Source organism: Magallana gigas, chromosome 6 (genome assembly GCF_963853765.1).
Source record: "Magallana gigas chromosome 6, xbMagGiga1.1, whole genome shotgun sequence".
Classification (NCBI taxonomy): Eukaryota; Metazoa; Mollusca; class Bivalvia; order Ostreida; family Ostreidae; genus Magallana; species Magallana gigas.
Genome location: NC_088858.1, coordinates 31585932 through 31612526, shown reverse-complemented (window position 1 = coordinate 31612526; position 26595 = coordinate 31585932). Strand labels below are relative to the sequence as shown.

Below are 26595 nucleotides of genomic sequence, written 5' to 3'. Positions count from 1 at the left end.
CATGCTACCAATTGTTAAACTATGATGAAAGACTAAGATTCATAATCATTGAATATTTCTTTAAAATACAATCTATTATTTGTAAAATTATAATAAAAGCATCTTGATATATTGTAAATTAATTTTTTTTATATAACCCAGAATAAAAAAAAGGGTGTCTTTAAGGATGTTTTGGAAATAAGGGCCATAAATATTTGAACTGATACAAAAGCCATCTTGAATATCTGGTTAGCCATGAGGAAAAGAGGAAGGGATTGTGTGTATTGTGTAACAGATAGTACATAACAGTTGGGATGGACAGGGTGTGCCATTTGAAATTGATATATTTTTGCAACAGATTGCACATAAAATTCTCAAATATCTTATTTGATAACAAGTATACAGCTACTTGGGTTAGAATTAAACATTTCATCTCATGTGAGCAATGTGGCCCATAGGCCTTCAGTTATTGTTTCATGATTATTTTCAGATATAGATATTTTCAACTATAATTGAAGAGGGGATAAAATGGTAACCTATTATAATCTTTCTGTTGAACTGCCCATCGTACTTCCAAGTCTGATCCACGACTTTCCTGAGAAGTATTAGAAGCACATATTTGGCTCAACCTGAGGATGGGTCATGGTCCTAATTTAAGGTCATTGACCAAGGTCAAAGACACAGTTTAATCATCCACACCATCATCAACATCAATATGACACTTACCTGAAAGAGGTCCCATGAGTCCTAAGTGGACAGTTCTAATTCAAACTTACTAGTATTTTGAAGAAAAAAACCAACTTTAAGATCTTCAAATCCAGTGTGCCAAAAAACCCCCAAAAACCCAAAAAACATTACTCTAAATTTATTACTATTCATAAAAAAGAAATTGCTTTATAATATTCATATTTTCATCATCTAATTTTGGCTTCAGATTTGTCATCATATGAAATGCAATAAACATCTTATAACCTTAAAAGATAAATACAAGAACTTACATTATTTCTATATGTACATGTATCAAAAGTAAGAAAACAAATTTATTCAATAACTTTATAAATGACATACTAAGCCATAGTTAACAATGGAGCATTAATGCCTTCTTATCATTACCTAAAAATATTATAGGTTTTGAACTTTAATTCTATGGATACACAAGTCCATTTGTAGTACACTTTAATCTTTTTCCCAATCTCCAAATCCAATCTAAATAGCTAAAGGGTAAAAAATGTCATTAAAGATAATTATTATTGTTTACATGTATGTACAGATTATATTTAGACTGGAACATGATACAATTACAACAATCTGCACCCTGTTGTAAAATGTTACACTTGTGTATAATGTATATCAATAAACAACACACATGCACAATATATATAACAATATTTTGTAAAATGATTTTTTAATACATGTATTACATGGTCACAATCCTATCAGATTAACCATTTTTCCATATCAGATTATCAGGATTTTTAAAAAGGAATATGTTTCAAGGTCCCTGAAACTTTTTACACCTCAATAACAAATATCCTTAGCTCTCAAGTTTTCTCTTGGACCTCTCCAACATGATGAGTTTGAGATTTTAATGTTTACATGTACATGTATATTAAACTCTGTAAGAAATCTAAAATGTACTGCCAGTGGAAGTAATAAACTAAAACATGTATATACACACATCAACACAATACAAAAATATGCCCAGTTTTTCAATCAATATCACACCAAGTAAAACATACAAGTGTAAATATGGTAAACTGTGCTCTACAAATGTTTGCAGATTTTACAAAAAGACTAAATATTTGTGAAAATTGTCAACTGGTGAACAATGCAGGAATTTTTCATTGATAAAAATAATGGTATGGTAATTTTGTTAATACAGAAATTTGCTGTTGGTAAAATACACTAGCATGGTAGATTTTAAAGTTATTTACTACCTTCAAAGCATACAAACAGTTTGCAACCATAAAATCAAACAGACTTATCTCTGACCAATTAGCTTTAAAACAAAAAAACAAATGTCAGAGATTATAGTTGAACATTTTTATTCGACTTGAATACCATTTGTTTTACATGCTATAAGGTAATGCAGAAAATTGTTCCTTTTCCATACAGTTCACGGTAAAATATCTGTGATTGAGTACATATTTTGAATTTAACAATAAATGCAATAAATGTTGAAATAAATTAAAAATAAATTCTGGTTAAACAAAAATTTGAGATGATGAACATTGATAAGGTATATGTACATCTTTAGGCTAATATTAACATGAAATTATATGTACATGTCCATCGAAAAAATTTGAATTTAAAGACAAGGCGGCAAACACTGATTACAGACATCATATTACACAGACTTGAAAGACTTTCATTCCCTTCAAATGCAGGGAACATTCCATAACCTTCTCTATACAATTCACATACCCAGTAATCCAAACCATTTTCTTAACGAGGCTACATTTGAATTTGTATTTCTACAACACAAAGTGTCACAGAGTAGCATGTTTGTTGCTTCAACTAAAAAGAAAAGGTATTTTTCTCTCACAACTTATCTTGATTTACAGTCATATGGAAATGATTTTGTTCAAATAATTGCTGTTACATATTCACTACACAGTTCAGTAGCGCTCTCTGAACATCCATTACGATAGTACACATCCACTGAAATTCCCGGGGTCCTTCTCTGACATGGGGGTCTCTTTCTCCTTGACAGGGGGCAGCTCAGCGGGTTTATCTTTCTTTTCTTTATCCTATAAGTTTAAATAAAATCATTTTATCAATATTCATGTACTGGTAAAATTCATCAAAGTACATCATACAATACACTCTGGTACATCTTGATCCTTACTGTATAGTTGACATAATATACTACACTCTGAAAAGTTCAAATTCTATATATCTACTTTATTTTTTCTCTACAATGTTTTTAGTTGCGAAACGAACAATATAAAAGGTTAATATGGCTGTTCCATGTATAAATCATATCCCTGACTGAGAGCGTATATAATGGCTTTACAGCAACAATACACATATTTCGTACAAATAGACATAAGTATGAAGATAAATATTCGAATGATTGCTTATTTTTGGATTTCGTTCATCCTGTACACACCAAGCGGTGCAGACATATTGAATACCGAACATTAGCGAGGTATGATAATTTGTCTGCACAGCTTTGTGTGTTACATGACCCAAGAAATCCAAAAAAAAGCAAGCATTGATTTCATTCTTATATCTATCTTCATACTTATGTCTATTTGTATGAAATATGTGTATTGTGGCTGCAAAGCCATTATATACGCTCTCATATATTATATACATCCAAAAAATAAGCATTCAATACTGAAATGGCACATTTCTGACATTAAAGAGCTAGCTATCTGCATTTTTATGTAAAAGTAAGAATAAATTGCATTTTATGTTAAAAACAAGAGGCCCATGGGCCACATCGCTCACCTGAGGAACAATAGGTATAATAAAATCAGCTTAATGGAGTCATAATTAATACAAACTATCTGGACAATGTACAATAATACATGTAGATCCTGTATAAAAAACATCCATTTTTCCCCTGGATATTCTAATGTTTATTATCATTAGTCCCTTTTCTTACAGGATGATTTTATAGTCATATTATATGTTGAGTATTGCAGTTCTCAAAAAGATCCTTAACAATAGTTTATATATGGGATATAAATCTACATCAAACTCTGAACCTTCTTGTAAAGCCAAAGAATTGTCCTGGGGCCAAAGTCTTAACAATTATAAAGAATCATCTGGCTGATTAGTTTCTGAGAAGAAGATTTTTAAAGATTTACTCTATATATTCCTATGTTTAATTTCAACCCCCCATTGTGGCCCCACCCTACCCCCGGGGGTCATGATTTTCACAACTTTGAATCTACACTACCTGAGGATGCTTCCACACAAGTTTCAGCTTTCCTGGCTGATTAGTTTCTGAGAAGAAGATTTTTAAAGATTTACTCTATATATTCCTATGTTTAATTTCAACCCCCCATTGTGGCCCCACCCTACCCCCGGGGGTCATGATTTTCCCAAATTTGTATCTACACTACCTGAGGATGCTTTCACATAAGTTTCAGCTTTCCTGGTCTTATGGTTCATGAGAAGAAGATTTTTTAAAATTTCTCGAAAATTTTCATAAATTCCTAATTATCTCCCTTTGTAAAAGAGCGTGGTCCTTAATTTTCACAACTTTGAATCCCCTTAGGCTAAGGATGCTTTGTGCCAAGTTTGGTTAAAATTGGCCCAGTGGTTCTTGAGAAGATGTTGAAAATGTGAAAAGTTTACAGACAGACGGACAGACAGACGGACGACAGACAAAATGTGATCAGAATAGCTCACTTGAGCTTTCAGCTCGGTGAGCTAAAAACCCCCCAAAAAACTGAACTTTATTTATTTTACAACGATTGATAAGCAAGTTCTACAACTTATATTAATATCTCTCGTTGGCACGGATGTTAGCGCGAGGGGGTCATTGGTGTGGGAAGAAGCCGGAGTATTTGGGGAGAACCCACGTGTCCAAGCGGGCGACCGCCATACCCTATCACATACAACCACTGTCGATCACGGGGATCGAACTCGGATCGCAGTGGTGAAAAGCGAGTGCATTGTCCACTACGCTACTTTGACACCTAAATTTATGTTACTAGGACATCGTTTGTGTTGAATTGATGCATTCTTGACATTAATTGGATTCATCTATTACCGGTATATGATGTATTCTCTCCATATCAATAAGCAAAAGATTATAAAAAGTGATTCCTGTTCTTTAATGTTTTGGTTTTTCTCCTTATATTGAAAATGAATTGTCAGTACCTTATTACGATAAACTCAATGTGTACAAATTTATGCAATAAAATGTTTTATCTTTAATCTATCGCTTACTTCTTGAGGCTTGGGAGCCATTTTGGAGTTCATTTTTTCATAAACCTCCTTGCTCCACAGAGGGTTCAGGGCTGGCGGAGTATATGGTTCAGGGGCTGCGAGTCCATAAGTGGCCTTCAGTTCTAAAATTGGGGGATCATATGCCACTTTCTGATGGTAGCTGCCAACAAAAACAATTGGTGGGTAAGAATTTTGACACTGTATGTGTACATATCTTAACCTGGAAGTCTTTCGAAATTCATTGGAGCCATACATAAGACATAACTAGTATCATGCTTATAAAACATTTTTTAAAGATTTAAGGACGATGGGCTTAATTTGCTTTGAGCAAATATATCGGGCACCTAAAAGGAGTGATTGTTATCATCCTTGAATTCTCAAAATTACATCACAATCACTAAAACTCAATGAAAAAATGCTTATGATGCAATGTATAGCTGTTCAACGTCATCAATACACACTTTAATATTGCATGTAGTGGGTGACCTGGCTATAATTTATCATGCTGAAATCACTTTTCAACATAATTTAACATGCACAAATTTTGTTTGGGGGTGTCAAAGTTTTGTAGTGAGTTTTATATTAGCCCTCAATATTTATGAGCATCTACATAAATTATTCAACAGAGTTTGAGCCAGAGAACAAATCATTTACATTTAAATCCTCATCAATACTTGTATCGAAAAATATAGTAAAACTGTCCCTGTGCTTAAGTTTTGAAGTATTTTATTTCAAAAAAATATATAGCAAACTCTAATAGTTCTTTGCTCTCATAAATCAACTTCAAATGATGTACAAGTCCTTTTTCTTAGAGTTTGTGAAGTACTTTTCATGAACAAATGTCACATCACACTTTGACATGTGCCCCCATAAAAACAAATTTGATGACATGGTCATTTTTTAAATGATTAATTCAAAATCATCATTTAAGTATCATATTTCAATTTGGATAGAAAATCTATTGCAGAATTTTTTAAGAATTATTTTTTCTCTTACAAGAACGCTTTTTCCCATTATGTTCAATTGAAAAAAAAAAAGTAATGCACAATTTTTGTAATGGTCCCTACTAAAAATCTAATTTGATTTTCATGTTATTTCTTTTATTGATTTTGATATATCTGTAGTAACTCTAATATAAAAATTTCATAAAATCACTATTGTAGAAGTGAATTGGGTCTGCCATCCTTAATTCAGTACAGCTGAATGTAATAGAATTTTTGATTCTCACATTTTCATAAAGATTCCATAAAAACACTACCGAAGATTTTTAAGATTCAATTCCTTGATTATAAAAAGTTAAGAAGAATCTTAATCTCAGAACTAATAAACATTATCTTGTTTAAGTAATTTTGGTTCAAGTAAAAGATCACCGTTTAATCTTACATCATTCCATTTTCTCTTTCACATTTTTCCAGTGTTCTCTTTAAGACCGGCCCAAGCTTCCTAAAGAAGAGATGATTGGCTGGTCGGGCAAATGTTCCCAGCCCCTTAGCACTAGCATACTCTCTGCACAGTGCCTCAGACTTCTCGTAACCTGTAAGAAATATCATAAAAATGAATTCCATGGCTAAGTTAAAAAAAGTTTGATTATTAATATTCAAGAATAGGTCAATACTAATAAATGGGTTGACACAGTTTACAATTTTGTATAATTTGTTAAACAGTGCAATTTTGATTTAAGCAATTTCAGTAGGAATAAATATATGTGGACAGTTAAATAAATTATCTCAAAAGAGAAAAAATTACAATATTGCAGTTTTTGAGGGTTAAGTTATCATTTAATCTAAGAATGCTTTCCAATTTTTAAACAAAGTACTTCTTCTTTTAATTATAATCAATATATTTTACTCTCATATTATAAGTACATTAGTACCTCTGTGTAACAGAGGTGGCAAAAAATGGGTATTATTTTAATTTGGAATAATTTTCTCGGAATTTGTAACTTGATATAATGGAGAACTGCCTATATATTCTAATGAACCAAATAAAAATCTGTAGGTTTTAAGATTTTTGAAGTTGAGTTTTGTCCCAAATCTATTATCTTTGAGCTCTAAATTCACAATCATGGATAATTTGTTGATTGATTAGCATTATTGCAAAGTCAATCAAATTTTCCTTTCAATTTAAAGCTTTAATTTGAAAAATATTTTAATAACTTTTTTACTTGTAAAGGAAGATAACTCTGTAATGCATAATTACAGCGGTTTTGCACAGAACTGTGTTTTACTAGACCTTTATAAAATACTGATTAAATAATCTAAAATTTGGCAAAAAAACATATGAAATAAATTTAACATGAATTAATGAATAAATTTGATTGATAATTTTGATTGTGTAAATAAAGCATTTATTATAAATTCCGGTTAAACCAACCCAAGCAAAGGGAGAATCAATCAAAACAAAGGGATTGCTTTTGTATAATAACCTAAGCAAGCACAACAATTCCTGCATCCCGCTATAATGTAGTTTTATTTCATCCTTCCTGGCTTTGATCCTTTCCTGGGGCCTCCTACAATGTACTTATATTTGACCCCTTCCTGGAGCCCCCGTCAACGTACTTACATTATTTTGACCATATCCTGGAGCCCCCCGAAACATACTTACATTTGACCCCTTCCTGAAGCCCCCTTACAGCCTCCCCACACTTATCCTGGGCCAGCAGTGTCTCACCCTGGTAGCAATAAGCCTGTTCAACACCAAAAAAATCAAAATGTTACATATATAAAATTCTTTCTATTGTAAATTTAGTCTTTAATTTATTTAAGTTGTACATGTTCAAAAAAGCAAAAAAGTCTGTCAGAAAACTATAGTTGGTCTACCAATTTGTTTACAGTAATTATAAATCATTTTGAAGTCTGGGATAATACATCATAAAGAGTATATTGATGTATGTGTACTTACATAAGCCTTATAGAATTCACACTTCAACTGAAAATATTTCCTCCACTTGCCAACGACTTTAATGTCAAGACTCTGTAGAGCATCATCTAAATAAATTTAAAAGGACAAAAATCAATTTTTTTTATTACATTGGAAAATAATCATTTTGTTATCTTTATCAATTTTTCCCTATGCAGATGCATTGACAGTCTATTTGATGGAAGAGGTGGAATACTGTGGAAACATAATTACATAATGTAAATGAAATTAACTGAAAACCCTGATATGAAAAACCATACAAAATATTTAAAATTAGGTATGAATCATCAAGTGAGAACAATAAATCTAGACTCATCTGATACTGACCTGCTTTTTGATAAAGTTGAGATGTCTCATGAGATAGTGCAGCTATCAAGCTTGCGGAATGCTTCATCTCAACAGCTCGAGCCAGTGTGACTGTAATGGAAGTGTTGAAAGGGAAAACATAAATTCACTAAATCTCCATTTTCCTTCACAACAAATCATTCAGAATTTATTTTTTATTTACGTAATTCCAATTATGTTTTAAAAAAGAAAATAAAAAGCTAAATTTATTAAATCTTTATTCTCCTATACAAAAATGTATGGGGTATTGGGATGGGGTTATTACCTTCTTGAGCCTCCCCTGTGCACTGTCCAATGTATGCATCCAGAACTCGGCTGTCTGTGTCTATTGCATTCTCTGTATTGTCAGAGAGTCGTCCAATCAAATCATCCTGTTCAAAGCATGTACGAAAAGCATATTATTCACATCATTCATATCAATTGAACATATCTTATATATATACAAAAGAATCAGAAACATCATTTATATGTATACCATAAATACCACAGAATATATGGTCTATTAACTTTCACCAAGTTGAAGATGAAAATAAATTGTTGTTGATAACTGTAAAATAAAGCCTAACAACATAACGTGCACTGGTCTTGTAACTTGCATTTGTCATATTGTAGCCTTGAGGAGCTTTGATGGACCTCCAAACTTACCTTCACATATGTAAATACTCCTGCTGCAATCTTCAAACACTTGTGAACCTCTTTCGCTTCTTCCATATCAGGTCTGTAAGTTGTCATACATTTATCAATTATGTACTGTATTACAAAATTTAGAAAAATAACGTCGAATGATCACTTGGCAATATTGCATGCTCTTCAAGTATAATTTTGTTTATTTGGTACACATGTCCAAATTTGCAGTAGATTTTGTCTTGCAGCATATTGCAAAGAAGCTCAATTCAACATTTAATGAATCTTCAACGTTCAATTAAATATCTTATTGTGTTTTCAGCTTCACACACTCAGGTCAACTTACTCTTCTTTAGCAGCTAACTTGGCAGCATGCTTGGTGTACCACAGTCCCACATTAATGGCCATGCTGGCAGCTTCATACGCAGAATCCTGCTGTTCCCTGCAAACAAAGCAATACAGCATTATACTAATCAATACAGTATTATACTAATCATAAAATAAATTTAATGAGCGTAAAGGATTAAACATAAAGATTAATCATTCAAATAAATGAGAAAGAAACCCTCAAGATATTACTGATATATTGTGAAATAAATGACAATTTCAACACAAATTGTCTGTGGGAGCACTATAGCTGTAGATCTGTTACTTGCCTCTGATATTCTTTTAAACACCATTAGCAGCCCAGTAAAGTGAAGTGGTGCAGATTATTTACATGCAAAAGTAGCGGCTCTCTATTTGCATGTGAATATAACATAATTCATTTTCTGAGGTTAGTTATATAGAGTGTTTAAAAGAAGTCTGAGTAAAAAGATGATTAAATTGCCTGAAGAATTTCTAAATTTTTCCACAGAATGTGTTCTGAAACAAGGTTATTCAGTCCAAAACTAGTGCAATTCTTTGTGCACCAATAAGTGAAATTTTTTAATAGTACAGGTAATCCATCTAAATCTTTTCCGACCGGGAGCTAAAGACTTTTTACTTTTTTAAAACATTAATTCCTTGCAACTCTGTATCTAAACTCTGAGAGAGAGAGAGAGAGAGAGAGCATAAATAAATACTTGACAACAGTTCCCAAAAGGCTGTTGGTCCATCTGTATTTAATGGCTCTTCTCAGTTTGTTTTCAGATTCATTTTCCTCAAATGGTTGTATTAAGCCAAGTAGTAAGGAGAAGTAGTCATTGACAGCTTTCTCCATAGTTGCCATGTCATGGTTTGGGTCGGTTAACATTTCAAGCAGTTTGTTCCTGGTTTGTCTCATCTGACTAAGGAAACAAAAGAAAAATCTCTAACAAGAATTCATAATCCTTAAAATCTTAAACATATAGCAATTTAATTTAATTATCTTCTGTCTATCAAACATTAATGACTCATTGTCATACAACTTACGCGAATATCTGCCGTGTTTTATCATCAGTTGATACACCTGCCAACTCAAAAGTAAGATTAGACGTTGCCTTAAGAGGATTTCTGTGGAACCAATAAGACATCGTGGATGATCGGATATGTTTCACAAGTTAAACTTTAACTGTCAACAATTTTTCGATTCTCTATTGCGAAAGCGCCATCTTTGTTGTCCTCTCGATTTTACCGAATCACGATCCCGATGCATAACCTTGCAGTTCAACTTCTGCCAGTTCTTGCTATAAATGTAGTTATGGTATGTATATAAGATCTTAGTTTTACACAGTTTGCCAGTCGATAAATTGTTCATTTATTGTTTTTCCATAATTTTTAAGATAAGAACTTTCAACTTTCATACATTGATTTCAATAGTTTTGATCAGTTAATCTCATTCTGTTACACCAGCATTCCCATTTGATTCCATATATGAGCTCAGATTGCGAAGCTCATAAATATGCAACATTTGTCCTCAGTTTGCAGTTATGTTAAGCTAATTGTCTGCATGTATATATACTATATATGTATGTGTGTCTATAAACAGGGAAAATGTAAATTAAATACAGTAGGTAAATATTAGCTTGAAATTTAAAAGGACCCTGCACAATCACCCAGGGAATAAGGTTTATGTCTGAATGCAATGGGATTTAGGATTTTTAAAAGTTGTCAACTTTAAGGTTCAATATAACTTTGAAATATTAATTATGGAATATATTTTGGCTTTTGTGTTATAGAGATGTGATTGTGTAGTAAATTAAAGTTTTTGTTATACTTTCTGTAAGTTTGTCACTATATATCAAGAATTATCTTTTTTTGTATAGTATATTGAATGGTATGTTTTAAATATTGCAAGCATACTACATGTAGTATGCTGAAATAGTGCATGCCCAGTTTGTCAACAGAAAATCCGAAAGTATACAGTGTGGCGCGGGAATCAAACTCTAGACACTTTGGGTGCTACCTCGCAATTACACCGCAACAGACTTCAATCATATATTACTGGGTTTTTTTTTTAAAAATGTTAAACAATCCCTGTTACCTATGTTTGATGCAGAAACAATTCAGAAATATATTTTTTGCAAAAAAAGACAATATTTACAAGGATTTCAATGTGAAAGTTTCTATTAATTAAACATCTGTACAAATTGATGAAATATTTTGTTAGGAACTGTTACCGCAGAGTCATGAAAATGCTTTTTGATATTGCGCTTAATCAATACAATGTTGATAAATAAATCTCATTGATCTGCTACTTCAACTCAAGTAAAAACCTCGGAAAAGACAACGCCTCATTTCTTGGAAAGAACAGTAACATTTGTTGATTTTTTTTGTGATTGTAAAGCAGCTTGTTGATTAAATACCATTATCATGCAATCAATTGTTTCGATATGGCAACCTCCTTGCTTTACTTGGATGTTTTAATGACCAGACAATTTAAATGTAAATATATATAAACAGTCAAACATCACATCACTTATCATATGGGACCCCTAAGTATGCAACAGCCAGCATAAATACATGTAAAAACAATTATAGTGCTGCGTTGTGCATGTACTAAGCCTATAATATTAGTCAGGGCTTGATACATTGTGCAGGCAGTCAGGCATGACGGTGCCGCATGTCAGCCTCTGTTAAGACCTTGGGACTATATTCACTGAGCATCCCAGAATGAATTGACATTTAATTTATAAAATAGTTTATTTTTAATTAGCAATTGCTACTTGCAAGTGACCATCAAAATATATATTTGCAGTTTCTATAGCTAGCATCCAACCATTGCTGTCTTATCTGCCACAAATCATGAAGAATGAAGAAAGGATGGCGAAAAGAAATCCTCCAAATTTTGGGAATATTGACATGTGCTTATTTTCTGATTATGTGTTTGATGGCAATGCAACTACATGTACAGCACGGAAACGTTGATTTGTTTTATGAGGATCAGGATCATGAGGTATGAATTTAATATGCGCTATGTACATGTACTCTGAAAAAAAAGAGATATGCAACAAATAAGTGCATAACTATCAATGGCATGTATAAATGTTTTTCTTTATTCTGTCATGATACATAATAATTGCAGGAGTGTTTGGGAATTTTGAAAATTATCTTTCTATTTATATAGATGCCAATATACATGTACTAGGAATGAATGTAGATTTGAAATATAGTCAGACTTCGTTATCTCGAACTAGATGGGACTGTTTAAAAACTTTGAGATATCCGAGTATTCGAGATATAGATAATACAGATGATTATTGATACATGTACATGTTTCTTGTATTTCATCCTAGCATATTCACTTTTCCCACACTTCTGGTTATTGCTACAAAGGACCATCCATCTCTCAGATTGCTAGACAAAATGCTAACTTCAGTACTGAACAAAGCATAGAAGCAAGGATCTTGGGGAGCTGCACCATGCCAGTTAGTTCTGCAGATGTAGAGGTACTTGATTGACACACACAAATAATTTTTTCTGGAAGTGATGTCTTTTCAATTTCACATGCTATCTATAGAAGGGTTTGTGTGTTGAATTTTTTTTTAGTAACTATTGGTTGTCATATCTTACAATATTTTGCCCCTCCATTAAACAGATGGATGCTCTGTGGAGAACTCTGGATGTATCCTACCCCTTGGCACTATCGGTCAGTGGATGGCTGGATGTAGTCCAAGTTTATTCATGGGTTACCAAACCTCTCACTGTTATCATTGTACCTCATTCCCATCAGGATCCGGGTAAGTGAAATCTTAAAAAGTATAACTGGAAGGGAAATGGGTATCTCCATTTCATGAATATCAGGCATTTCATCTTGTAAATATTATGAAAAAAATTCATTTGCTGTAAAGTCAAAATAGATATTGCAGTTTAATGAAAATTGGATTTTAACGGATCAGCTTGTATACTTGCTCCACAAGTGTAGCTACTGCTACATGTAGTTCGTGTATGTGTCAGAACAAATCAAATACTTAACTTATATAGATTGAAAAATGTTGTCTATGATGACAAGTTGGATATTAAAAAATTCAACACCAAATGATTTCTTTCATAATTGATTGATTACAAAAATATTTTTGTTTATTTTCAGGATGGCTGTTCACCTATGAGTACTACTTTGAAACATACTCCAACAAAATAATTAATCTAATGGTGGAGCAGCTCACCAAAAATCCAGCTTGGCGATTTGTGTGGTCAGAAGTATGCTGGCTAGAAAAATGGTGGGAAAAGGCACCTCAGTCACAGAAAGATGGCTTTACAAGGTTCAAGGTTTTTTTTTATATTGATATGTACATGTAGGGTTTCAGCCACTCACAATTCTGCATATAGCTTGAAGGTATGAAAACTTTTACAAAGCTGAATCTTTTAGGCAAAAAATGTTTATTTTTTGCTTTTTGGGCATGACCTCATCAGATTTTTGGCTGTTGCATTGATTACCATAATTCTACTGCCATTTTGCATAGGGGAATAACCCAGTTTTCAAAATTTTAAATTGAAAAAAATAACTTGAGCTATTAATCTTTGCAAATTTTGCAATTAAAATAAAAAAAATCTGCTTTCAGGATTACTAGTATACATTTATTTTGACATTTTTGGCCTGAGAAAGTTAATATTAGAATTTATTGACCTACATATAAATGTAACTCAAAAATTTATTAGGGAATAATTTTATCCTGGTGAGAGTTATCTCCCAAGTTTGATGGACATTTTACTTTAACCAAATACAGTAAAGACCATGACACTTGTTACCATAATTTTCAAAAATGGTAGGAAATGGAGATTTTTGAGTAATGTTTTGTCATGACTCCAAAATTTTTGTTTCAATCAGATTTCATGGAATTGAGTAATTTATCAAAAAGATTAAGTGCGGACAGTTTCACATCATTATACTGGTAAATGATTGGTTGATCTCTGTGTAGATTGGTCAGGAATGGTCAGCTGGAGATAGTGTCCGGTGGCTGGGTGATGCCAGATGAAGCTGTGGTCCATTACAGTGCCATGTTGAACCAGCTGATTGACGGCCATCAGTGGTTGATGACACATGTTGGTAAGTCTTGTGGCTGTATGTGATAGACACAATGTTAAATGCTAGGTAAGAAAGATACTACATGTAGTTTAATAAACTTGTTGCCTTTTTCATGGCTTTTTTTTCAAATACAAATGATATAAGATTACAGCCAATATGGTACATGTATTTGCAGTTTGATACATATAAAGAAATACAGTTGTTAGAATATTAGCAACAAAATCAGTTATTCTCTTTCTCTATCCCCTCTTTCTCTCTCTCTCATCCATCATTATCTTGTCATGAAGATACATGTACACTGACCTTTTGTAGAGAAACCTACTCGTAGTTTATATAGAATGATTTCTCTGACAGGAATAGCACCCTTAACTTACTGAGATTATCATAAATGTGAATAAATTTTTCCACCCTTGTCCATAACAAATGACTTTACATGACTATGAAGGTTAAAGGTCAAGATATCAAGATAAAAACCAATGTACTGTCTTTATGGTAATAGCTGATATTAAAATTCATTTGATAGGAGTAACACCAAACATCAGTTGGTCCATTGACCCCTTTGGACACTCACCCACCATGGCCTACTTCAACAAGAGAAGTGGAGCCAAAGCTATGGTCATCCAGAGAATTCACTTCGGAATCAAAAGACATTTGGCCAAGATCAAGACAATGGAGTTTCAGTGGAGACAGATTTGGGGTAAACTGGATATCCTTTTTTACACAGACATAGTGAAACAGATACTTACTTGTATACATTTTCAGAGAAAAATGTACAATCAAGAATATTTGTGAAGTTGTAGACAATTTTGATGAAGTCTTGATTCTATACTTACTTACTTAGAGGAACTTTGCTAAAACTATGCAAATTAAGTACATGTACTGTAAAAGTGGTTATTTAAGCTGATGTTTAAGTACAAATTACCTGGTGTTTAAGAATGGGTAAGTAAGAACTGGTAGTCAAATAATATGCATAGGTATTAAATGCATGATTTACCACACTAAATTAAGTTTTGATTTTTTTTCCGTACGGCGAAAGTATTTTCCGCGGTTTTAAGCTTACCATGTACCTAGTGTAAATTTCCCCATCCATAAATAACCACTTTTACAGTAAGAAGATTGAAATAAATTTTGAGTGTGCTAATTTATGTACATTAATAAGGAATCATTCTTTAAGTATTATGAGGTTATAATTTCGGTCATTGCGTGACAAATCCAATAAAACTGGAAGGGCTTTATGATATTTAAAGAATGATTCCTTATTACTTATATTTACATAATTTGCATACAATTAATTGTACAATTAAATATTTTAATATAAATAAGCAAACCCTGCTTTTGCCTCAATTATACCTCATTTGAATTTATTGGACCGTGTAATACAAAATCAATTTGTAGCGTTATCACAGGCAAAGACACTGAAAAATGTAAATATTAGTAAATAAAGCAGTCTTGCCAAAATATAGAGAAGCTAAAAGAGTTTGGGAAACTATTTTAATTTAATTTACACTGTGTTGAGAGCTCTTTTTTTTTCAGACTCTGGATCCAAGACTGATATTATGACTCACATTTTGCCTTTTTCATCCTATGCCATCACCCACTCTTGTGGACCTAACACCCATGTGTGCTGTCAGTTTGATTTTTACCAGAAGAAATGTTATTATGGCAAAAAGAGCATCCGCAGTGAAGAGATCAACGAAAATAATGTGAAGGCAAAGTAAGTTGGTTTTTATTCATCATACATTAATGTACAAGTACATGTTCCATGTTTTACATGGGAATTTTGAAATAAATGCAACTATGTTCATCCCATCCCATTTAAAGCCATATAAATATGTACTTTGAAATAAAAGGGATGAAAAAGATGTAAGACTTGTTGTTTTTTATTTGAAACATTACTTTGTTACATGTATCAATATGGAAGCTAGACATGTACATAGAATTACACTAGCAGTTATTTCATTTGTAGATTTATTTATCAACATTCATCCTTAAACACATGCACATTGATATTGTCCAGGGCCTGGCTACTGTGGGAACAGTTTCAGAAGAAGTCCGAGCTGTTTCAAGAGAATGTCCTGTTGGTGCCCCACGGAGACGATTTCAGATACAGCGATCCGAGGGAGTGGGAGAAACAGTTCCGTAACCTGGAAAAACTGATGGCTTACATAAACAGTAACACAGAAATGAATACTAAGGTACTGCAGGGTTTTCTCTTTGTTATGAAAATTAATCATAGCACTGAAGTTTTTTACCAACTTTATATATTTTACAGGTATATATGCTCAATTTACCCTCGAAATTCATGTTACTATATGTGATATCATATTTTCTGGTGTTTTTTTTTTTTTTTGCCAAATCAACAGCAAAACCTTGTTTAATAGTACATGTACTTGTAATTGTTTCACTATAAAAAGAGTAATTTTGATTTCCAACATTAAACGTCTTTAAGAATGATACTTTGCCAATTAATGTTCATTTTAACAATCAATCTTTCTCAATTTTATTACTAAATGAACAAATTGTGCTACCGAAACAAATACCATGATGCAATGTGCAATTTCACTTATCATGTTTGAATCTGGTTTCAAATTGTTTGTTTGATTTCTTTTACATACACCACCATTTTTGATTGAGATGTGAACTTCTACTGTTCATTCTCGCACAATATGTGCAGGTTAGATTTGGAACACTCTCCGAATACTTTACGGAGCTTGAGAAGTCACAAACCAGACCTTTTCCAACCTTTACTGGAGATTTCTTCCCATATTCAGACAGATCAGACCAGTATTGGACCGGTTTTTATACATCTCGACCACACCTTAAATACCTTGCTCGGAGAATTCAAAGTCTTCTCAGGTTATACAGCCAATATTTTGTGATGACAATATTATGATAAAATTCAAAAGATATTATATATCATTAAGTATACATGTATATAAGACTTAAAGCAATATGAGCAGCAATTTTCATGTTGAATTTTTTTTTTTACAAAAATGTTATTTTCTGCTTAAATGACAAAAAATATCATGGCTTTTAAATTTCAGTTAGCATTATTTTAGTGGGAAAAACAGTTAAGAAGCCTTAATTGAAACAAAATTGAATAATTGTCATCCTGTATAAAAATTGATTTGCTATATATTCCTTAGAAGAGAAATCTTTCTTCTGACAAAAATTAATGATTTTTTAAAATCTTATTTATCATTAAAGTTAAAGTAACATGCAGACTTATATTTCTAACAGATTTTTGTACCAAAAATAGAATTCTAAAAATTACAGCTCATATTGCTTTAAAACTATACAGTTAATTTTACCTAAGTCCTCTCATGAAAATGTCCAAGACTTATACAGTATACACGAACATTTTTATTTCATGAATAGCAAAGTACCTGTGATATTTAATAAGGAAACAAATAAACTTTGTCTTTTTTTTCAACAGAACATGGTGGACACTTGCTCTAATTGTTCTCTTCTTTATAAATTGTGACAGGTCTGTAGAAATCTTGTATGCTGCAGCTGTTGCCAAGGCCAACAAGATGTCGGAACAGTTGTACAGTTTGCTGAAACTTCTGCCCGACCTGAATGTAGGGAGACAGGAATTGGCATTGTTCCAACACCATGATGCAATCACAGGAACGTCACGGAAAACAGTCACAGAAAATTACAGAAAAAGGTATTGTATGCTAATCAGAAAAATTCATTTTGGAAAAAATCTTGCATTGATAATGATTAAATGAAATAAATGAACATGCATGCACTCATTTTTAACACCAGTGCTGATTTAGTTAGATTATGTTATAAACAACATTTAATATAAAATATATGTAATGAATTTGTTTGTACAACATAGTACATATATTTTTCTTTTATTTGATACTTTGATAATGAAGTCTCATTGTATCATGACATGATATTTTTTTATTGTCCCGTACAGGTTTAAAATGGCCTAGACTTTGATATACACTGTATATATTTAGATATAAATCATCCTTATCTTGTGTTGTAAATGGGTTGAAATCAATGAAGGGTTGTTTTCAAAGATAACTTTTCCAAGCATTGAGATATATGTTATAGATTGATAGTAATTTTTAGCCTTGTTAATCTAAACCAATGTTCCTGAAATTTATATAATTATATGTAGTTATGTATAAAAAAGATGCAAGTACAAACTACTTAACAAAAATATAGGGACCCAATATGGTATGCAAAGTTTAACAAAGGAATATATAATGGGAAGAATCTTTTCCAAGTCTAAACTGTTACAATATGTGATATCATTCTTGATACTTATAGGGTTACATAGATACGTAGAGAAACCTCTTTGAAAAGTGTAACCACTTACCACTAATAAAATAAACTCAGATGTGGCCCATTAATGGTTTTGTGTTAATTATTTTTCTAAGTTTAACACAGTTATCTATTTTGAAACAGGTTGCAACATACATTCAGCAAACTGAAACCTGTATATGAGAAAGTTACACAAATTTACCTGGAACAGAGTTTAAGTGTGACTAAAAATCACACAGTTACAATGGTATTATTGTGTATTTTAAAGTATATTGTGGGAACTTTCTTAATATTCGTCTTTGCACTGTGATAACAAATCATACAGTTATACACTGGGTAGATCTAACTACACTTTATTTCATTTAACTGTAATATATGACTGCTCCGAAGGAGAGGGGGATATACTGTTTTACCCTTGTTGGTCTGTGTGTCTGTCCGTTTTAAATTTCTGTCGCATTTTCTCAGCAACTATTCATTGCAGATGCTTGAAATTTTAACACACTCTTTGTTTAGCTAAACCATATAGCGGGATCCATTTTTGTACCAATCAGACTTCAACTTCCAGGACGACTTTTTTTTTTAGCCTAAATTTTCAAACAAATTTTTGTCAAAGATTTCTGTGCAACTATTAATTGTTGATGCTTGAAATTTTAACACACTCTTTGATTGGGTATGGCATATGGTGGGATCCATCTTTGTACAAATAGGCTGTTAACTTCCTTGTATATGAAGACTTTGTTTTTTTTAAGCCTAAATTTTCATACAAATTTTTGTCAAAGATTTCTGTGCAACTATTAATTGTTGATGCTTGAAATTTTAACACACTCTTTGATTGGGTATGGCATATGGTGGGATCCATCTTTGTACAAATAGGCTGTTAACTTCCTTGTAAATGAAGACTTTTTTTTTTTTTAAGCCTAAATTTTCAAACAAATTTTTGTCAAAGATTTCTGTGCAACAACTTATTGCAGATGCTTGAGATTTTAAAACACTCTTTGTTTAGGCACATTATATGGTGGGATCCATTTTCACAATAATCAGACGTCAACTTCCTGAAAAATAATGACTTAGTTTAAATTTTGAACAAATTTTCATCAAAGATTTCTCAGCAACTATTAAACACAGATGCTTGAAATTTTAACACACTTTTTGATTAGGTATGGCATATGGTGGGATCCATTTTTGTACCAATAGTCCGTCAACTTCCTTGTAAATGAAGATTTTGTTTATTTTTAGCCTAAATTTTCAAACAAATTTTCATAAAAGATTTCTCAGCAACTTATTGTTGATGCTTGAAATTTTTTCACACTCTGTGTTTAAGTATGTCTTAGATATTAATTTTTGAACAAATTTGATATCAACTTCTTGTTAATTGTTGACTTTGCATCAGAGCAGGGGTATCACTAGTGAGCATTTGCTCAAAGATATCTTGGTGATTGTTTGTCCAATGAGTTCTTAGATCATTCTTTTGGTGATTTGTGTCCTAAAAATAAACCATATGTTTGAGTAATTAAGTTGCAATATCTTTAACTATTGGCTATTTTATTTGTTTTCAATTGCAAATTAAGTTTTAATATGTTCAGTCTGTTTTGGGCTTATTTTCTAATCCTTGTTTCAAGTGAATGTTTTCTTGAGGAGGTTTTAAAGGTCTTTTGTTAACATCTAATAGTGGAAAACAGTTGTGAAATGTCTGAATTTGAGAATCATCTAGTATATAACCCCATTTCAACTTCTTAAATTTGTTGGTAGCCTTTAAGATTAATGTCATATTACATCAGCTTTTATTAAAGAATCATAGTGATGTTATCTTAGCATTTAAATGTCGATAAACAGGTACATGCAGTCAAATTTTTCTTTTGGAGTTTCGATAGTATAACGTTAAATTAGTACCTATTTTGCTTTTGGAGTATCTTTGCGCCTTTATTTGTTAGTTTCTGTGATGCAGGTGAACAATGCTCCTTCTTGGAAAATACCATTATGTTGGATTGTTGTCAATTTGAAACTTGAATGACTGCAATAGTGGTCTAATGGCTACAATCGACCATTGAAGATATATTTTATGCACATGAATTGTTTCATCCGTCAATCTCTCTGTTATAGTCATATTTCGTAATGATATACGATTCTTGCATCAGGGGAATAAAATGCTTTAGCTAAGTTAAACTATTTGACTATTATGGCATTCTGAACTTTGCCACTATAATTACTGCAATTGGTAAACTTTCCACTGTATAGATATTTACTCTTATTACAGTAATCTGCACAAGTTTGCTATGTTTGGCATACTGAAGTGTAATGCCTATAGATCTCTTTCTCAGCTATGCTTCACTCAAATTCACAAATATAGATGGGCATTATGTGTGCCTTTTGCTTTGTCTTTTAAAATAATGATGTACATTTCCCTATGCATCGTATTTTATATTTTCTAATACATACTATGAACTTGTAGATATGTGTTTCACTTAGTGTTTTGTGTGATTTAATTGCCTTTTTCTTATATACATGTAGTACATTATGTACCTGTAAATGTCTTTATAATTCTGTATGCACTACACTTTTCTACATCTTTAAATCTATTTTTCTGTGTGTCACAAATTGACATACATGTATGTAATGTCATGTTTATATATAACATGTTCTCAAAAAGTATTTGATTAATGAAAAAGCATGGAGTATTTTCAAAAATAAATATACACGAACCTTAATTTATACTGTATATATTAATTCTTCAAACTTAAGATAAAATTTTTGCATGTAGGTCATTAAGCATGGCGGCATGCTTGATTGTACAATGAAATAAATTGCAAAAATCATTCTTGATATTTTTGCTTGTATGCTTCTTTTGTAATAAAATGTAACTACCCCCTGTCAAGTTGCCTATTTTATTTATGCATCAAACAATTTACCGGTAAGGCAAAAACACTTGACAAAGCCATATCTTACTCCTAGAAGCATGCAAATTTTATTGATTTTGTTTTAAAGTGACTTATAGATCTGTTGGGAAGGGTGTAATGATATTGTATTCGTAAAAGGAATTTGTAATTACAATGTAATATGTAATACATAAAATATTTACTTATTGTAAGCTTTGGATTAATATCTGTTTAGATAAGTGACTGGATGAGTATGCCATTGAAGGAGTTGAGGAAAAAACTTGTCCATATTTCTCAAAAAAGGCAAGAATTTCTTCTTCTTGTTCAGATTATATATCAGTTGAATTATTTAAGCATTTAATGCTTATTTTTGGATGTTGTCGGTCCTATGACACGTACACCAAGCGGTGCAGACAAATTGAATACTGCGAGTTAGCATGAATAAGCAAAGTGTATTCATAGAAAATTGAAAGTCGCATATTTCCAGTGCAAACATAAGGGGGAAATATACACTGAATATAGATATTAATTAATACACAACCACTGTCACAGTGGTTTCATCATTATTATTGTTGGCTCAATTTCTGGGGATTTTGAGTGTTATACCCTACCCACATATTAACAAATCCCAACTCAGTTAATTATGAAACACATTGCCAGCAAATCTCTACAAACCATTTAAAAAGTTGATAATTTGCGAAGATTGGTCGCCCTTTGAATAATTTTTTGTTTTGTTTTGAACATATTTTATTGAATAAACAAAAGGATCAGAAACAAGTTCTAACAACTTACAAGTTCCTCTCCTTAAATATAACAATAGTTGTCATGCATATGAATATAGAACAAAATAATATAATATTGATATACACAAAGAAATATTATTTAAATCTCAAGGATTCGTCTATAAACTTTTGTACAGAAGCAAAAATGCTTTTGTTGATATGTAAAGGAAGGTTATTGTTGCCATATAAAAGTAAATCAGTATCAATATTGACTAAATCTAACATAAACAATTGATCAAACATGTTGTTTCTCGCTCTAGAGTATTTTTTACAAGAAAAAAAGAAATGATACACATCTTCTGTTTGACCACATAAACACAACGGATTATTTATAATATTACGTTTACAAAGATCATAGTTTAATACACAGTTATGTCTCAGCTTTGTATGAATAATGTTGGTACAGCGTTTACCAAAAGAAAAATAAATAGGGGGTTTCGTAACTTTAGGCATATGTTTGCAAAACAAATTGATTGAGGTGGCTGTTCTGGCTTCTATATTTAGTGAATTCCATTGATTGACAGCATTGGGTATAAATGATTTTTTAAGTAAATCTAACCTGCACTTAGGTACATTAAACTGATCCTTGTTTCGTGTGTTGTATCGCGATATATTTTCCCTCTTATTAGGAATAATATCACATAAATAATCAGGGAGACTCCCCATGTTAAATTTGAACATAGTTTTCATCTTGGCGATGTATCGTCTGGTTTGTAAAATTTCCCACCCTGTTTCTAAGTAAAGCGCTTCCCTTGGTACAAAAATTGGCAACCCAGTGACAATTCGTGCAGCACACAATTGAACCTTTTCAAGTTTGTCTGCATCATGCACAGAACAGCCATCCCACACAATCGAAGCATATTCAAGGGTAGGTCTAATGAATGAAATGTATAATTTAGAGAGATGCTCTCTACCCAATTTATACTTAAGTTTTTTTAAGAGTCCTAATTTTTTGTATGCAGAGTTTACAATACCATCAATGTATTCAGACCAGCTGAGATTTTGCGATAATAAAAGTCCTAAATGGCGATGGGTCGAGACAAACTCTAGTCTATCGCCTTCAAAAAATAATTTAGGTAAAACAGAGTTATGCTTCTTAGTAAAAAAAACAACCTTTGTTTTTGATGAATTGAATTTAAGAAGCCACTTTTTGGACCACGATTCCAAAATTTTTAAATCATGATTTAAAATATATTCAATGTTAAGTATGTTGTTTGAAGAGTATTGAAGCGAACTGTCATCAGCAAATAATCTACACAATGATAACATATTAACCGCCACATCATTGACATATATCAAAAATAAAAGAGGTCCTAATACAGATCCCTGGGGTACACCTGCTGAAATTTCTGATGTGCTTGACAAAAGATCTTTATACATAACTTTTTGGGACCTTTGACTTAAGTAACTAGAAAACCACTTAAGAAGATCTCCACATACTCCATAGGTTTGTAACTTGAATAATAGGCCGCTATGCCATACTCTGTCAAATGCCTTTGACAGATCACAAAAAATCATACATGAAAATTTACCTTCATCAATATTTTGAACAATGCTGTGATACGTTTCTAATAGTTGATAAACAGTGGAATGACCTGGTAAAAAACCGGCTTGATATCGATAAAATAAATTGTTCCTATGAAAATAGTTGTACACATGTTTAAAAACGATTCTTTCCATAATTTTACTAACACATGATAACAAAGATACCGGTCTATAATTAGAAACCAATGACGGATCATCTTTTTTGAATAGAGGAATAACGTGAGCAATTTTCCAAAAACATGGAAAAGTATTATCAATAAGTGATCTATTAAATAACAATGTAAGTGGTTTTACAATAGTAAAAAGGGTTGCCTTCAACATTTTGTGGCTAACCAAATCAGGACCAATTGCTTTATTAACAGGTAATATTGAAATAATGTCTAACACTTCTTGTTCATTTATATAAATATTACAAAGTAATATTAATTAATTTGTAAATAAAATGATTTGAATGCCATTGCACCAAACCAATTTTTTTAATTTAAAGTTGTTTTTTTTTAACAGAAAATTAGTTATTTTCAATCCTCTTGGACACAGTAGAAGAGTGGTCCTGACCTTGATGGTAGATAAACCCAATGTCAAGGTCACTAACTCTTCCACTACCTTGACAATTCCCCATCAGATTTCACCAGTTTGGGAGAAAGCTGGTTTTATTGAAGACCTATATGAAGTAAGTTATCAGTAGTCAATCTATATTATATATTAGTTTATCTGGCTATTAACTCAGTTACTATATATAAGAATTATTATGTCTTATTAATTTCAAATTCTGAGGTATCTTAATTGTGAAGATTTGCTATTCATTCAGTACTGTATTGGCATACTACATGTACATGTATATGGTATACAGCGTAAATACAAGAACAAAGAAGTTTGAAATATATTTTATGAATAAACATCACTGAGCCTAATTAGCTTGTAAGTCACTTTTTTTTTTTCAGCTGTCCTTTGAGGTCAACTTGCCAGCATTATCTCTGTCAGAAGTGACTGTTGAAAAAGGGGAAGCAACTCAGAACACTAGACTGGTCTTTTACACACAACCAGACACATTCTTCATGAATATTACGTAGGTCAATGAAGAGCCTAAAATACATGTAGTGGGTTTTTAAATTTTTATTGTTTTTTACCAAAACATATTCTTCCTTACATATCTTTATAAACAGACATGCCAAACCATTTGTGTCATGCAAAGGCATATATATTAGTCTTGGAATGTTACAATATTATATATTCTGAGAATGCCATATTTGGTAATTGTAAAAAAAATTGTTTTTCTTATACCTGCAGGCATTAAAGTTGTATAGATAACTAACATTTGAAAAAAAATGTACATTAGATAGAAGAAGTAAGGATTTTTTTTAATTTGCATCTATATAACTTTTTGGTTTAAAAAAAAAAAAAAGGAATGGTATTAAAACAGAGTGGGGTGTTAATGAGAATATAGGAATGTTTAGCATATTTAGAGACAAGCATGACTGGCAACATTTACATTATCTACAAAGACAATTAAAATTTTTTGGTGAAAATGCCATTTTTTGTTACCCAGATTACCAGGAATAAATATACATCAGGAAAACTCCCCATATTTCTCTGTCAGCAATGGTTATTTGACTGCCTACTTTTACACATGCAACGGAAGACTACAGGTACATATATATACATATATCCAATTCAAAACTTGTAATCTAGAAATTTTGTTAGAAAGATTTTATTGGTTAATATAGGGGTAGCGGTATTTAAAAAATCAACCATAAAGTTAATATGTAAATCATTTGCAATGTGATAGAATGCTCTTATTAATTAAAAAAAAAACTTTCGGAAATATATTCTTACTTTTTACAGAGATAGAGTACATGTGTTTGTATTTTGTGGGATTTTTTATGTTTCATTTTGTCAATATCTTTATGCAATACATAATTTATTGATTCCAGTACGTGCACTATAAATCTACTGGACACCTCTGGAGGTCGGAGGTCAAGGTTGTGACCTACACCTCAGGGAAAACCTGGTCTACAATGTTCAAGGACAAAGGTGGAGCTTACACATTTGTTCCTGATGGACCTGCAGAGGTTAGAGTTACAAACCTTAAGATTTCATATACGGTCAATCCACTGATGGGCACATTTAACTCACCTCAGCAAAGTTGGTGAATCTTGCTTGATAATTTCATTGTTACAATTGGAATTTCAGGTTTAAAGTTTGCAAAGTAGATTGATTTAATATGTGTTTATATAGTTAAAGATTTTGAATTTTTAGTATTAGTATTTTGTTTTACAAAGATATTATAAATCAGTGTATGATAATTGACATTCCCATAATTGTATTCAAATACAGGTAACTATTGAAATTTCAAATTTCAGTGATTAAGAACTACCATTAGTGATTAGTTTAAGAAACCGACAGGCTTTTATTCTTTACTATCATAAATATTGTTGTTTCCAGACTTTATCAGAGCCAGTGGATTCACTCTTTCTCATCGATGGACCACTCTTTTCACGAGTGGTTACAGTCCAACCCACCATTACCCAAACTGTAACAATCTACAAAACACACAGTAAATGGGTTTTTGTTTTCTAAGTACTGCGGAATCATTAGAATTCGTGGTGGCTCAGTTTTCGTGATTTTCGTGGGTAGCCCTCCCCCACAATTTACGTCCTCCCAAAAACAAGTTTTGAAAGAGTAACTTTTCTTACTTAAACTGAAAACCAACACATCCACAAAATTACATCCCCACGAATAAGCAAAAAACAAACAATCCACGAAAATTGGCCCCCACGATTTTAAATGATTCCACAGTAATTAATTTCTTATAAGAATTTTCTGCTAGAGTTGCATTTTCATGCTGCAAACTTTGTTGAGTTTTCATCAGAAATTAACGAGGCCGGGTCTAATTCGTTCTGCCCTAGATTTT

General features: G+C 31.9%; 2 protein-coding genes across 2 annotated transcripts in view; one reads left to right on the top strand and one right to left on the bottom strand.

The window, feature by feature from the left end:
- Positions 1 to 829: 829 nt before the first annotated feature.
- LOC105341539 (BRO1 domain-containing protein BROX) lies at positions 830 to 10383 on the bottom strand. The gene is made up of 11 exons (XM_066086760.1): positions 10168 to 10383; positions 9840 to 10043; positions 9122 to 9217; positions 8797 to 8869; positions 8417 to 8522; positions 8134 to 8223; positions 7789 to 7874; positions 7492 to 7573; positions 6271 to 6421; positions 4888 to 5047; positions 830 to 2729 (listed from the first exon to the last, which is right to left on the bottom strand). The coding sequence occupies exons 1-11, from the start codon at positions 10266 to 10268 to the stop codon at positions 2622 to 2624; spliced, it is 1257 nt and encodes a 418-aa protein (XP_065942832.1). The 5' UTR covers positions 10269 to 10383; the 3' UTR covers positions 830 to 2621.
- The window catches only part of LOC105341572 (alpha-mannosidase 2), a 49229-nt gene continuing 32941 nt past the window's right edge, over positions 10308 to 26595 (top strand). Inside the window, exons 1-18 of the mRNA XM_034467769.2 lie at positions 10308 to 10438; positions 11933 to 12130; positions 12471 to 12623; positions 12773 to 12914; positions 13265 to 13436; positions 14094 to 14221; positions 14724 to 14897; positions 15734 to 15914; positions 16218 to 16395; positions 16875 to 17056; positions 17688 to 17870; positions 18629 to 18731; positions 21593 to 21660; positions 24189 to 24354; positions 24626 to 24750; positions 25231 to 25330; positions 25616 to 25753; positions 26127 to 26238. Coding sequence (XP_034323660.2) covers positions 11987 to 12130; positions 12471 to 12623; positions 12773 to 12914; positions 13265 to 13436; positions 14094 to 14221; positions 14724 to 14897; positions 15734 to 15914; positions 16218 to 16395; positions 16875 to 17056; positions 17688 to 17870; positions 18629 to 18731; positions 21593 to 21660; positions 24189 to 24354; positions 24626 to 24750; positions 25231 to 25330; positions 25616 to 25753; positions 26127 to 26238 — 2449 coding nt within the window. The 5' untranslated portion in view covers positions 10308 to 10438; positions 11933 to 11986. The remainder of the gene's footprint in view (positions 10439 to 11932; positions 12131 to 12470; positions 12624 to 12772; positions 12915 to 13264; positions 13437 to 14093; positions 14222 to 14723; positions 14898 to 15733; positions 15915 to 16217; positions 16396 to 16874; positions 17057 to 17687; positions 17871 to 18628; positions 18732 to 21592; positions 21661 to 24188; positions 24355 to 24625; positions 24751 to 25230; positions 25331 to 25615; positions 25754 to 26126; positions 26239 to 26595) is intronic.

Bases quoted from the DNA above. Each gene is read 5' to 3' on its own strand.
- LOC105341539 (XM_066086760.1), bottom strand. From the start codon at position 10,268: ATGTCTTATTGGTTCCACAGAAATCCTCTTAAGGCAACGTCTAATCTT. The intron at 8,523-8,796 runs GTAAGTTTGGAG...TGCTTTGAACAG, and splicing joins GAGTATTTACATATGTGAAG to GATGATTTGATTGGACGACT. The intron at 7,574-7,788 runs GTAAGTACACAT...GGTGTTGAACAG, and splicing joins GTGAATTCTATAAGGCTTAT to GCTTATTGCTACCAGGGTGA.